The sequence below is a fragment of the Galeopterus variegatus genome, unplaced genomic scaffold, assembly GCF_000696425.1.
Source record: "Galeopterus variegatus unplaced genomic scaffold, G_variegatus-3.0.2 Scaffold471, whole genome shotgun sequence".
NCBI lineage: Eukaryota > Metazoa > Chordata > Mammalia > Dermoptera > Cynocephalidae > Galeopterus > Galeopterus variegatus.
Window position 1 is genome coordinate 550,421 of NW_007726582.1, and position 15,454 is coordinate 565,874.

At 39.7% G+C, this 15,454-nt stretch overlaps 1 protein-coding gene across 1 annotated transcript in view; it reads right to left on the reverse strand.

The window, feature by feature from the left end:
• Positions 1–15,454, reverse strand: part of MYOM1 (myomesin 1) — a gene marked incomplete at its 5' end in the record, with an annotated part of 106,301 nt that overhangs the window by 10,049 nt on the left and 80,798 nt on the right. Inside the window, 9 exons of the mRNA XM_008569167.1 lie at positions 1,127–1,330; positions 4,859–4,964; positions 5,059–5,097; positions 6,351–6,438; positions 7,097–7,210; positions 9,848–9,915; positions 10,192–10,251; positions 10,973–11,117; positions 13,210–13,346. Of these exons, the coding sequence (XP_008567389.1) occupies positions 1,127–1,330; positions 4,859–4,964; positions 5,059–5,097; positions 6,351–6,438; positions 7,097–7,210; positions 9,848–9,915; positions 10,192–10,251; positions 10,973–11,117; positions 13,210–13,346 (961 nt within the window). The remainder of the gene's footprint in view (positions 1–1,126; positions 1,331–4,858; positions 4,965–5,058; positions 5,098–6,350; positions 6,439–7,096; positions 7,211–9,847; positions 9,916–10,191; positions 10,252–10,972; positions 11,118–13,209; positions 13,347–15,454) is intronic.

The following is a 15,454-nucleotide window of genomic DNA, read 5'->3' on the forward strand; positions in this document are numbered from 1 at the left end:
CGGCCTCTCCAACTTCCTTCTGTTCCTCTCAATATTAGTCTTCGCTGGTTTGCTCCCCTCTCACACCTTGCTTCTTTCCAAAGTCAACACCTTCACGTCTGCCCTTGGCCTCAAACCTTCCATTCTTCAGAACTTAGACACGTCAATTTTCCCCTTCACTCACATCTTCAGTCCTTCCTATGCAACTGGTTTCTTGGGCTCTGTGAACATGCTCAACCTTCAATCACCATAGAAACTATCTTTTCACGTTTGTTCTTGCTCCAATGATTGTAAGTCAACCTGCCCTTCTTCGTCTTTCAGAAAGAGCAAGCTTTCTCTCCATGTTTACCGTCTCCACCTTACTTTTCACTGATTCTACACCCACTGAATTTTCACTTCTAATAGCACAGCTGAATTAAAACTGCTTTATCAAAATCAATGCTAAATAAAACTCCGGGGAGGCCATTGTTTTGGATTGAGCTCCTGCACTAGGCCCCAACAAACCAGACCAAACTAGAATGGAGGAGTCACTCGTGCTAGGTGCCACATAATCAAACTGAACTTAAAAACAAGCCAGTTTTCCAAATAATAGGAGGTTTACAGCAACCAAACAGAAGGGGCCCAGTCAACCAAAGCCGGCATGATAAGAAGTCTCCTGTTTCATTTTTTTTTTTTTTTCCTTTTTGTCTTTTTTCGTGTCCGGCAATGGATCGCAACCCNAACCCTCAGTGTCGCGCCCGTACCAGACCGGGACCGGCAACGGGATCGCAACCCTCGGGGTCGCGCCCGCACCTCGCGCGGGAACCGGTCTATATATGGGATCCGAACCCTCGGCAGGAGCACCACCGCGCTCCCAAGCAGCGCACTGTAGCAGTGCGCCACCGGGCCGGCCCCAGAAGTCTCCTGTTTCAACCCTATATGGAAAGTAACCTGAAGTAACTTGAAGCCAACCAATCTGCTCTTAGCACTGTGCTGTTCCCTTGGTCCTGCTCAAGCTACCTTACAAAAACCAGCTGTTCTGCCACTCAATAGAGCCCCTTTCTGTTTCGTAGATGGGATACTGCCTGATTCATGAATTGCTAATACAAACCAACTAGATCTTTACACTTAATTTGGTGAAATTTCACCTCTTCTCACCCTTCATTCTTTTTCAGATACTCCTCCATACAGGCAGAATATTTGTATACCTTGTCCAGAGAGATCCACTGTCTTCTGGTGTCCAGTTTTGCCATCAAAGAGCTCCATTACGTATTTCCCTTTGTCATTCGGAGTGGGCTCATTGATTTGCAGCCAGATCTGCTCCCCGGTGACCCCACTCTTAACTCTGTCTGTGTACTTAATAGCAGTCCCACTGTCAAAATCAAAGAAAACATTGCTACTGTTTGCTTTCATCCAGAGCTGGTCTTTGTCTCTTATTGAGGGTCTTACCATAAAGTTTTATAGGCTTTCAAAAAGCATGGGATCTGCATATGTTATTCTTCTGCTTCACATAAATGCCAGAACTTGGATTCCAAGGCCTGGAGTCTGATAGTCTGAACATTTACTTAACTCCCCGTAGCAGTCTGGGGCCCAGGACAAACTGTGACAACGATCCTTCCCAGTGGTTTTAATTATCTTTGTTTTTGCTCAGGTTTATTTGTAGGCCTATGTGTTCACTCCACAACTTAACGTACTGAACAAGACAAGCAAATGCTTTCTAGGCAGAAAATATAAAATAGCAGATTTTAGAAGTTTCAGTGACACCTTCAACCCTTCAAACAGAAAGGCAAAGATATTAGCTCCACCAAAGAAAAAATGGCAACAAAAGTCTGTTTCAGATAAAAATTGGTTATCTAATAAGCATCCTGATCATCAAAAAAGCTTTCTCTTATTGAAATGATCCCGATGTCACAGCCTCCTAGCTGGACAGCTGGATGTCTCAATGGTAGGTTGGTTGGTCTACTTGGGCAAAGGGCACAGTGAATTGCTGTAATCCCAGGGGCTGCCAGTGCTGGCCTGAATAAGGTGAAGGGTACAGTATCTGGGGAGGGAGAAATGGTGCGGTGCTTTCAGCTTTTTACTTATAATTGTACATCTTTTAACTTAAAAATTTTTAATTCATAGCTGTGCCTCACCTTTCATCTTTGCTCTTAGATGGAAACCATTTTTGTTGTTGTTGTCGTTGTTGTTTTTGGTGGCTGCCCTGTATGGGGTCTAAGCCCTTGACCTCGGGTGATAACATCCACCATGGTCCAACCAACTGAGCTGACCAGCCGACCCTGGAAACCTTTTGTATGCATCTCTCATTACTTTCTTCTCCTTTTCCCTGATCTCTCCAGAACCCCCATTCTCTCAGCAGGTGGCCAGGAAATCTGAGGCCATCAGGACCCGGCCTCTCCAACTTCCTTCTGTTCCTCTCAATATTAGTCTTCGCTGGTTTGCTCCCCTCTCACACCTTGCTTCTTTCCAAAGTCAACACAGAATGGAGAAAAAAAAAAAAAAGGGGGCCAGGCTGTGGCTCACTTGGGAGAGTGTGGTGCTAATAATACCAAGGCCCCGGGTTCGGATCCCTATATAGGGATGGCCGGTTGCTCACTTGGGAGAGCGTGGGGCTGACAACACCAAGTCAAGGGTTAAGATCCCCCTTACTGGTCATCTTTTTTAAAAAACATAATAAAATAAGAATGATAGCATAGTAGGAATTCTTTCTCATTTGTAATATTATATTATAAATGTATTTTCTAAAACAAGCATGTATCATATTTGTGGTTGTAATAAACAAAATGAACTTTAAAAAACAAAGAATAACAAAAATTTCCACCAAAAAATTTTAGATTTCAAATGAATATTTAGCATTTTCTCATACCACTACATTCTTTAAAGAGTATTTATTTATCTAAAAAGATATTAAAAATCTAAAAAGATATTAAAAAATTAAAGTGCCATAAAATGTACGGTAAATGTCCCATAAAAAAGGGACCCATCCATACCCCACAGATTAGATATGTCTCAGAGAGTTAGACAGAAAGATTGTTCTCAGCTTTGCTATGATAAACCTGTTTATATTTAATCTCTGGCTAACATGTATAATAGTACCTTACATGTATAAAATGCTTCAGATAGAATAGTTATTATTGCTCCTATTTTATATAAGAGAAAACTGAGATGCAGAAAACTAGATGACTTGCCTACGATCACAAGGGAAGATGGGAACAAAGTCAAGACTAAAACTCATTTCCAGCTTCTTTCCCATTATGCCACAAACCGACAGACAGCAAGGCAGTCCTTGATTACCGAACCTTTCATAGGTACATGAATACACAAACAACCCACGTAGCCAACTAGACCAATTTAAGAAGTCTATGCCTTGCTAGTTGAACAGCAATTTCCTCAAAACATATTTTCAATGTCCTAATTTTTTGAACAAGTAATTCTTTTGGAGATGATACAAAGTTTTTTGATTGATGACTCAACTAATTTTACTTCTCATTCTTCAGACTGATATATTAGAATGTCCTAGATGTTCCAGAAGAATTTCCTAGAATTTGATCTATTTTAAGTTATACTTAGTTTCTTTTTTTTTTTTTTTCCTTTTTGTCTTTTTTACTGACCGGCAATGGGATCGCAACCCTTGGTGTCGCGCCCGCACCGTGCTCAGCCAGTGAGCGGGAACCGGTCTCCACATGGGATCCGAACCCTCGGCAGGAGCGCCACCGCGCTCCCAAGCGGCGCACTCTCCAGTGCACCACCGGGCCGGCCCAGTATACTTAGTTTCTTAAAATGTATTCTGAAAGAAATAGAACAAAGGAATGAACCCTCAAGCATTCTACACTGGAATTTTACTACTTCTCATTTTTAGAACTCAGGAAATGAATAATAATAATAATGATAAAAACAACACTGTTCTATATCACAGTAAAGTAGTTCTAAGGAAAACACAAATGACTGCTTTGTGGGCCCCAGCTCTGATTAAATGCTCAGTCTCTGGAGGGAGCCTGCCAGGGCTCTGCCCTCTACCCATCTCTTAGCTGTGTGACTCCCAAGGTCATCTCCCCAAGGCTCATCACTAAAGTGAGGACTCTACCACACAGAGTTGTGAATATGAAGTGAATTCATGTATCTAAAGGGCTTGGAGCAGTGCCAGCATGTTGTCAATGCCCAAATAAACATTGTTATCTGGATCCTCCTGGGGATGCCACATGGCCTACTTCTCAGTGGGACACTTAAGGACACTGTTAGGAGTATAAATAGTTTGACTGGTTTGACTTAGAAAGAACCTATTTTGGCTCTTGGAATCCCAGAGATGAACTTGAATGGGATCCCTATAACTCCACAAAGGTAGCCTGGGGACTAGAATAGACCTTCAGCCTCCATCCAGTTCAAATACATATCCTCAAAGTCATCTTTAGATCACTAAAGCCTTCCGAGGGTGGACAAGGAACACACTAATACCCAACTATGCCAATTGCTGTACACAACAAAAACAATGATACTGGGTACTCCTCTGGATTAGGCTTCTTGGGTGAATGGCCATTAACTTATACAATGGGAGATTTGGAGCCTCTGAGTGCACACTGCTTCAGTTTTGCTCCAGACCACAGCATGTGTTAGTTGTATTTAGAAAGAGAGCGCTAAGAGTGTGGCAAAGCAGAGATAGCCCAAGCACAACCGTCTGGAGGTGGAGGTTACATTATAGAGAGTCTGCAAAGTATGAGGGAAAGAGCTATCCTCACAGTAAAGGAATGGCCTGAGGGGTTCTATCCTATGCTCATCAACATCAGAACTGAGAATTAAGAAGACTCCTTACCTGAGAGGTACAGAAGATTTTTGTTCACTCCCCAGCCCTTACCCCTGTGGAGAAAGAGTTTTCTACATAGCGAGTAAGTTCCCATTTACTTACTTGTGGGACCAGTTCACTTTCAAATCATCCAGGTAGTAAGTAACAAAAGAGTACAGCCGGATGCCTTCAGCTGTGCTCTGGATTTTCAGGTCTGAAGCAGACAAAGCTGAAAGAAGAAAACAGCATGTTTCATGTAGCTTCAAGCCCATCCTGGCAGGAGAATAGCAAAACATTGTTGTTATGAGAAAAATTTAACTTACCAATTGTTTTGCATACTTCAGTCATCAGTTCTTTAAAGGCTGTGGATAGAAGTTCATAGGCAAAACTTTAGCACAAAAATGTTCAATGTAAGGTCAAATCTCAAATTGTTGGCTCTCAAAAATTCTCTGTCTGGTGAAGGGTATTGGACACAAGGTGAATTTGTTGACTCTGATAAGTGCTCTTTGAGGAAATAACTCAATTTTATCAGGTTTTAAAAGATCTCTGCTTATATTGATATTTTCCCCCTCTAATACTTTGTAACTGTGAACATATTCACATTCTAGAGAAAGAACCGCAATGAAACTTCCAGGAAGATTTTTGGCTTTAGGATTCTCTTTCTTCTTAAGTCCAAGGGAGCCTTAATTTACATCAAAAGAAGTCTTCTTATCTGTGTCATCAATTCATAATGAATTAACCATTTAGGTCTCCTGGTCTTCCTCAGCCTGAGAATGCTTTTTGCCAGTAAGCACATTTAGCTGGCCTCCACCAAAAAAGAAGTCAAAATCAGATTTCTGCTGTTTATTAGCAATACTATTAAAAGATCTTGTTCAGGAACAAAATTGGAAGTTTGGGAATCACATGTAGGTTTTCATTATCATGATATATTTGTCCTTAGTAGTCTCTGAATAAATGGAAATTGCTTTCTTGCTCTCTTAGTAACTGCGAGGCATCAGATTTTGTACATAAATCTTTGGTTGCCACCTTTAAGAGTGGACTATTTTTAGGGGCCGGCCCAGTGGCGCACTGCTACAGTGTGCCGCTTGGCAGCGCGGCAGCGCTCCCGCCGAGGGTTCGGATCCCACATACAGACCGGCCGCTCACTGGCTGAGTGAGGTGCGGAGGCAACACCGAGTGTTGCGATCCCGTTGCCGGTCCCGGTCCGGTATGGGCGCGACACTGAGGGTTGCGATCCATTGCCGGTCACAAAAAAAGACAAAAAGGAAAAAAAAAAAAAAGAGTGGACTATTTTTAGACATGCTTCTCACAGAAGTTTTTGATCCTGGAACATTTTTATAGAGTTGAAACAAAAATGATGATTTAAATTTAAAGCAGACCCCTAGTGGACTGTGGACTATAAATTCACTGAGGATCAAAAGTATACCTCTGATTTCTGGGAACACTGAAAGTGAAGTATTTTTGAATAAAACAGTAGTTCACTCTGCTGGAATTTCAATTAAACCAAAATCTGACAACAAAAATACCAGCATGATTTCAATCGTCGGCCTGGCCTCAATCATAATTCTGGTAACCTGTATACAGCACACACAACACAAGCACTTGGTGGACTAACCTTCATCCACAAGCTTCAATCTGCTCTTATCTTTTCCTCTGTCGTCTTTCAGGATAACTTCATAAATGCCAGCATCTTTCTTGGAAAACTAAGGGGGAATAGACACACACTGCAGCTTCACATAGCCTCAGGGTATGCTGTATGCATTTTTAAGGCCCTTGATTTATGGAACTGCCATCAAAACACACATTGAACAAGCATCTAGCCACTTGAGTGATGAACAATTCACAGATGAATCTATCCATAATAATTTGACCAGCTGGAAGTCCTGATTTTTCACCCTCAAAGGCTATAATTGATTTGAGGCTTAAAGTCCATATCTTTTACTCTGTCTTCACTTATTAAAAGCTAATGATTATATATATTTCAAAGCTGTGCTCTTTTAGACAAAAAGTAGATAAAAATCTATACTTAAATGAATACTATTTCTGGCTGTCTCTGAACTTTTAGGGAGCAAGTTATTATGATGCTTAAGAACTAATAAGGAAGGATCCACTTAACTGCCCATATGTGAAAAAAAGTAGCTTAGCAAAGCAAGAGTTGTGGTGTCCAGCTGCTACTGGTTGGATATCTAACAAATCTACGCACACCACAAGGCAAGAGAAACTTTTGTGTTTCTATGGCAGTTAGAAGTAAGCTATTATAAATCCTCAGGTATGAAATAAAAAGAGAATCTAGTCTCCGTTTGGAGGGAGAATGTAGGGTACAGAGCTGATTTATTACATTTCACATTGATAATCACCTACCTCTGTTATAAGCAGGGTACATATACCATCCTTAAAATCATGCTTTTCATCCACTGATATCTCCCTTTCATCTTTGTACCACACAATATGAGTCTCCTTCTTAATATTTGCCACCTAGAAGAAAAGCCATAATTACCCTTCTCGAAATAAGGAAATGTTACCCTTATGAAACTAAATAGTTCTTAATGCAGCAAGGTATAGAAGAAAAAGCACTGAACTGGAGTCAGAAGACACAGCTCTCTACAGGAATCAATGGAAAGCTATTTTAATTGAGAAAAGAGTTTAGAATAGAGTGGATACCAATGAATAAACCTAAATCAATAGCACCTCTATTTCCGGCAATAAAAATTGACCTTAAAACCATCTGGTACACAAGAAAAGAAAGAATAGATACCTACATACTAACATACACACTTAAATGGAAAAAGAATCTTAAAACAAAAGGAAGACAAATCCCATCAGATTAAAATATAGTCTATGTCAAAAAAACACTTTATTAAAGGAACAGAATGAGTAAGCCCCATTCTATATTGAAAATTTTAACAAAAGATAAATGCAGCATTGCAAATATAGGTGGAGGGAAACTACAATTTAATAAATTAATTGCTTAGTAATTTTGATGAGACTCATTTAGATCCTAATTCACACATCATGTTATATCACAAATGTAAAACGGACTAAACAACTTCATATGGTCAAAGGGGTCTTGAACTTTATAATGTTTGAATTTTTTACAAAGGAGAATATACTGATGTATTTCTTGTATAATTAAAATTGTATGAAAAAGTAAAGACTTTCACAAATCAAGAGAACAATCCAAGAGACCCCACTGAACGACTGATGAAATGTACATACAGTTCCCTAAAGAGAGTATAACTATAAAACAAACAGATGAAGAAAATGTTTAGTCTCATTATAAGCAAGAAAATCAAGTTTTAAAGTGTTAAAAAAATTTCAGCTAATAAATGAACATAGGAATCAGCACTGGTAACTATCATGAAACCAGTCCACATGAATGTTCTTTATGACCCCATAACCTGGTTCCTGAATTATAGAAAGTAACTGTGTTACTAGGTGGTACTGCTTATGATAAAAATGACCCCAGACGGAAAGCTGGATATGGACTAGAGGGACTAGAAACGGACTCCACAGTTTTGGGCTTTGCTGAGTAGACTGACTTTTATAATTTGGACATGTCCCTTGCGGGGATCCTGGAGGTTCTGCTTAGGGAGTTGTTGTAAGAGGTACTGGATCCTCCAGCATGAGGTTTTTTAAAGCCAAAGTGCCTCCTGCCCAATGTGGATCTTGTCTCCCTGTACCTCAACTGTCATCTAGGGGTGGCAAAGGGAATAATAGCTCCCCATGTGGACACCTGTGGAAGAGGAATGCCCAGCACTGCCTTGTGTGCAAGCTGGAGTTCCTCCTGTACCCTTTTGAGTAGACTAGTGCCAAGTGGAGCTCACAGTAGTCTCAGGACTCAGTGTTTAGCTGCACATACTCTATGACCTATAATATAATGTGTAAATTGCTAAATTTACATCAATTATTATACTAATATACTAACAAAGCTATGGAGACAGGAGGGAGGTTCATTCTAATAAGGAAGGCCATTTCAGACATTGAAACAACATAAATACATAATGTGTGAATTTTTCATAACCTATTTCTAGCACTTCTTGGTTGTTTAGAATCTGGGTAAGGGGCAGATTTTCCTGGGGAAAGCCATTGGAACAGGACTTCAGGGCTTACCTTCCAGAGGACAACAGGTAGTGCAGGAGGAGGAAGGATGAGTGGGCTTCTAAGAAAGGGATGGTTTATGGGCAGGGCTGTGTGGATGGGAAAGTGAGTGGGGGCGACACGGCAGTGGGCAGCCAGGATGAGAGAGGGGGAGAGAGAGCAAGCAGGGTTAGCTGCTGCCAAGAAAGAGTTTTTCAAGAAGCTTTGTCATTTCCTGAGAAGCTAAAACCTGGAATTGATTTCTCTTATATATATTTCTGACTGCAGTTTCTTTGAATTTATCAGACCTAGTAGAGACTGGGGCACTTCTTGCTTTTACAATAACTGCATGCCAACTGTGAAGTCCATTCTTTGCTTTAGAATATGTCAGCCACCATGACCTTCACACTCCAACCTCATCCTATAGCTCCTTATTCAAAACATTTCTGATGACTCACTTAGCTAACCCCATATGCTAAGGTACAAACAAGTTTAGAATGCTATATAGACTTTTTTTCCCCCTAACTCTTTCCAAAGCCCTAATAAGGTAGAGAGCTGCAAATTCTTGACCAAACCTCTCCCCTCAAGACAGCACAGAGGCTCAGAATCAGCAGCGCAGCTGGTGAGCACTCAGGCTCTGTTGTGCCAATGTCACAGTTTACATAGGAGGTTCCACAGAAAGACACTGTGACTGGAGTCACTCTGGAATAGATCTACCGCTTAGGATACAGATTTGGCCTAAAACAAAAATAATGTGAGAGTCTTCTGAGATTAACAATTAAATAAGAGTCTGTGTCCTTACTAGGTCATGGGTAGTGAATGAGAAACGATCATCTTGCCTTCTCATATTTTTATGTTATTTTATTTTAAATGTTTCTTACCAACGAATGGTTATAGTAACATTCAACAGTAAGGATATCTACTTATCATTTTGGTTCAAATGGAGGAGATGAAAACCTGATCTTCCACTTCTCCACATTCTATTTTATCTTTATTCCCCTTGAATCAAATATTAAAACTTTATCCACCTCTTACCTTGCATTTCAATAGTACATTACATTCACCAGTCACTTCCCAGCTCAAATACTCGGCAAAATGAGGACCTATAAAATTTTAATAACATCTGCAATTACTCTATTAATCATGAGTGCAAAATCAAAGCTCACTCTTAAATCCTAAGGTGATTTATTTTTAAAGTCAAATTTTAAAAGTTCTAGATTTAATTTTTAAATATTTTTAATGTTTACACACTTAATAAATATTTTCAGGCATTATTAACATAATCGATAATGTTCATTTTAATTTGTTATGGAAATAATCTTGGAATCTTGGAATATTTTGCACAAAAATTTTTCTCTTTACCCACTGCCTATTTTTACCTTGTTTCCTGATCCATTCTTGCCGCTGGAATTCAGCTTCTTTCTGGAGCTTTTTATAAACTAGAAATTGAAAAACAAGGAAGTATGGGATTGAGTTAAGCAGCATAAAAACACACCAGCCACTATGCTAAGTGATTCATATTCATTACTAGAACACTTATACATTGTGATGACCCTACTAATTTTCAGTCTTTACAGATGATGAAATAGGCTTAAGTAACTTGTCCAAGGTCACCTAGCTAGGACTAGTGAAACCGTATTGGATGCTGCAGATGTAGAGATTTAGCCAGCCTTTCCACTGCTCTGTAAATGCCATATTTTAAATCTTGGTGGTTTTTATGGCAGCTGACTTACTACAATCTAGTTATAATGTATGATTAACAGATTTGGCATGCAGTACTTTTGCATATTTTTCTTCTCCATTTGAGTAACTTAAAGTAAGTACACATTGTAGAACAGTATCACGGTTTGTTTCTGAGACAGATATACAATCTTGGTTGTGCTGCAACCTCCTTCACTGAAGAATTTTAGTAATAAATACTTGTTTACATATAAGGTTATTTAAGTGCAGTCTTGCCTGTGGGCTAGGGATAAATTTGTTGTTCTTTTAAATTAACTTTCATTTCTATGCAATGAAATACCATGGAAAGTATTAACTGAAAATTGTATTTTGAACATTAAAATTAAATTAGGAAACAATTCCTACTACCTCTCACATGACCACTTTTGTGCCATGGGGTATCTGCACTAAAGTGAATACCAAGCTCCACAGAATTCTTACCATCTCCAATGAGAACCAGAGTAGAATGGCCAGTTGTTTTTCCATCTTGAATCTGGAATGTATATGTTCCCTCATCCTCATCCTGTAGCTTCTCCATGAACATTTCAATTATGCCAGTGTTTCGGTCAATATGCATCTTATATTTCTTCAATGGGAAAAGGGAAAGAAAGAGAAATCAGTGAGGTAGATACTTTACTTTGATGACAATAAGCCTGATGAAATAAAGATAAACCCCAAAGAACCATAATTTTAATAAAATTTCCTGACAACTGAGCAAGTTTTTAAAAATATTATACCCATGAAAAGAGAAGTATGTGGAATGTATGACCCAGACCAGAACTGATTACTAAGCAAAGTCTGAAATTTAATTTCTTAAACCTAACAATACCCCAGGGCACAAAATGTTGTGAAAAACTTTTCAGATTCTCATTTTTCCTTTCAGATTGCATTATTTTTAATTAGTAGAATATTATAAAACTATTAACATTATAGACAAATGAGGGAAGTGTGGCTCATTCATTGCTATATCCTTAGCACACAGCACGTGCATGATATATAGTAGGCAATTAATAAATATCTGCCGAATTAATATGTGAATAAAAAATGCTCCTAAACCACTTGAAATTTATTTGCTTTAATGAACTGAAATAACCCTATTAGAATGTGCTTATTTTATCACATTGTTTAGGCAACTTGTTTTCAGAGTGTAAAGATAAGTCCTAGTTCCTGCGCATGCAAGCACAAACAGTAGATTTCCATCATAGATTTGAATTAAGGAAGTTTTTCTAAATATACCACAGAATGAGGGCTCAGGTCTGGGGTCAACTCTGTGGTGCAATTCGTGGTCCAGAGCCTCTTCTGGAGGAAGCCAGTCTCCAACTGGGACCACTTTCTTGCTTAGCTTTCCCTCCCTGTCCTGAATCCCTCACCCTCTTTTCTCCTGACAGCACTCCCCAAATAACTCATGTGAATAAGAAACTATTTCAGACTCTCCTTCAACGGAACGTGACCTAAGACAGTAGGGATGTGCACATACATGCTTCAACACATGAAGGGGAGTGCATCCACATGCACGCGTGCATGAGTATTCACTCAAGGGAACGGGGGCAGACAGTGATGCCAGCAACGCTTTTCCTTCCTCTCCCCTGGCCAGGTGGTGACAGCAGCAGTTGATGAGAACGTCTTGGTAATAGGAGAAATGGGTCACGAGGGACATAGGAGTGACTTGTTTTGGCTCTCCACAAAGTTACCCTATGTGTTGAAAAGGAATATACTGCATACTCTTCTACTATTTGTTACTCATTTCTGCCTCACTAACGAATCCTGAAATGTTTAAAATATTTATCTCCACGAAAAGAGAATGAGTTGTTAGTAATGGCCACAAATCACACCTCCTCCCTCTTTCAGTTTCTTATTTACACCTTTGATAGCACAGGTGAGGGCCTGAGCCCCTGAACCCACGTCCTTCAGCACAGCTGGGCACTGGCCCCAACTTGGCTCTACTGATGTCTGTGGGGAGGATGAACAAAGCTCAAATGTTGTAACTCTGTTTATAAAAACTATGTTATGTTAAAAGCAAAGGAAATAGAATTATTGTATGTATGTACATATGTATGCATATATATAATCACCTATGTAAATAAGACACAGATGTATGCACATAGATGCACAGAAAAAGTCCCAAAAGTATATATCAACATGTACATCAAAAGAGAGTAAGAGTGTAAGAATATGTAATTCATCCTTCTGAATCTTTCAAGTTTTTTTCAATAAGGATGTATAGCATGTTTAACCAGAAAAGCAGTGAAAGATATTTATATTGCATTTTTCCGAGCCACTGGAACAAGAGATCATTTTCCCCGGACAATGTATCAAGTCCCTACTGGGGTTTCTGACACACGATGTGATTTCAGACAAAGATACTTTGCCTTTCCAGGAGAGCAGCTTTATTTTCATGGGTGACCATACTTCTTGGTTTGCCTGAGACAGTTTTGGTTTATGACTGTTGTCCTGGAAAAATTCATTCTCAAATTTTCATTCTCAAAAGTATCCCAGTTTAGTTAACCTGTTGTAGTCAATCTGTATTTTCCTTTCACATTTTTTACACATGAGAATGATTTAAACTCCCCCACCCCTCTGCCCAGTGGTTTTCATAATAATTTATCCATATTCCAATAGGGCATCCTCAGTGTATTCCACAATGATATATTTAAAAATCAAAAAACTGTAAAACCTACCGGCCCTTCAAAAATTTCTTTGTCGTTAAATATATAGTTGACTTTGGCATTGCCAGACAGCTTCTCAGCCTGCATCCAAAACCGGACTTGTCCTTTCTCCAAAATTTCAACTGCCAACTCTGACTTAATGGGGACAGCTATGAAAAACAAAAATAAACATAGTAATTTATGGGTAAATAATTATATTGATATGGATTTTCCAACAAGTGAAAATTATTCAATGGAAATGGGAATGTAGCACCTTGCTTCTTACAAAGCCCAGCAGCTGTGAGAGCATTGTAGAGAAAGCTTCAGATTAAGGACAGAGGACCTGGGCTCTAATGCTGAAACAGTCACTTTGGGCAAGTTGTTCACCTCTGAATCACAGTTGTTTCAACTGTTAAAATGAGGAAGATGAATTTACCTCTAGGGGCACTTCTAGCTAACATGAGACTCTCTGCTGTGATTTTGGTTAGGTTTATTTAGGGGAATAACAAATTGTGATGAAAAGAGTCTTGGCAAACTCTGTGATATCAGGCAGGTGACTTTGTGTCGTTGGGCCTCACTCTGTAAACGAATGGAATTAAACTAAATGCCCTAATTAGCCAAGATACTAGCTCTAACATTCTAGGGTTCAATGTCATAATTTTCATAATATTTAGAACGGAGTTAAACTTTATTTTTTCAAACAATTTAACTCACTTTGGAGGTTCTATCAATTGTTTTTTAAAAATGAATTTTAAAGAAGAATTAATTTTGACTATATATACAAGATGAACTAGCTGGTCATTTAAATCCTATCCATCCTTATGACATACCAGCTCATTTCAGTTCTAAGACCACGCAAAAGTTTTCAGAAGCAAATAAATGAGTCACTATTGAGAAGCTATATTAAAACATAGAATGGCTTTCTTTACATAGAAAGTGAAGGAACCCTATGATATCACTGATATACACCTGTATTACTTAATCCATTTGAGTCTCAGTGAAATTTTAAAAGTTGGCTGACATCTCTCCAAACCAGTTTTTAAATTTCTTGTAACCTGAAAATGTTCTCAAGAAAGGCTCCTCCAACTGTGGTATTGTATCAGAGGTGGCTCCAGGACAGACTTTATGGAAAAGTTTCTCACAGTTTTTAGTAGTCCTTAGCTTCCTTTAGGGGAAATCATCACCCTTTATTTTCTCTAAACTGGTCTTAAACTTACTCAGAATTTCAGCATGTGCTATATTTCAAATCACAAGCTTCCCAAACTTGTAACAAATGTACACTGATATTTCTTTGTGTTTATTCTAAACTACCTTTTTCAAGCTTCGAGGGACACCTTTCCTTTGCAGTAGTCCACATTCTGTGGAATTCTGTTACAGACTCATTCTGGTTCAGGACTGAAGGGGGCTCAGACACCATCTACCAAGGGGGTGTTCCAGGGTAGGCAGAGATGGGCTCTGGAGCCACACCGTGACCTCTCCTCCTCAAACCTCGTGTTCCTCACCTGCTAACATGGACACTCTGTGCCTCGCAAGGCTGTCGAGAAGAGTAATGGAGCAGCAGGACACAGGAAGGTACTATAAGTAATGACCAGTACTCGAGAAGGTTAGTTGTCTCCCTTCCCTAATTTCACCATGAGAAAACTGAACCCAGGAAAGAGCAGTAACATATCTGGGTAGTGGAGCTGAGACCAGGGTTATTCCCTGTATTGTCTTCCTCGTGGTCCCACCTGTCCACTCTGAAGAACACTGCTGGTTTTCCAGCATGAGCCTGATGTCAGAATACAGCGGACGATGGACAGACCCCAGGATGGTGAGAGCAGACGCTAAGATTCTCCCAGCAGGGCGCTCATGCTCGCTACAAGTAAGTCTGGAGAGTGGAAAGTACAATCTCTTCTAGAAAAGTCTGGAGGCCCCATTCTGGGGAACCTAAGAATGATGCAGTTACCTAAGAGGCCCAGATGGTGATGGAGGGGGAGGGGCGGACCCTCCTGGAAGCCTCCAGCTGCCTTCATGTTCACTGTCCTCCCTGTCATAAGAACATCACCTTGGGAAACACTGGCCACCATGAATCACCAAGAAGGCACAATGCAAATGTGGCAGGTGCAGGCACAGCGAGTGATGAGGGGAACAGGCTCCGGAATCAGACCACTTGAGTTTAACCAGCTGTGTGCAAGAGGGCTCGTGACTTAAACTCTCTGGGCCTCACGCTCTTCACCTCTGAAATCAAATCACCATAGTACTGACCTTTTTTTTTTTTTTTTTTTTTTTTTTTTTTTTT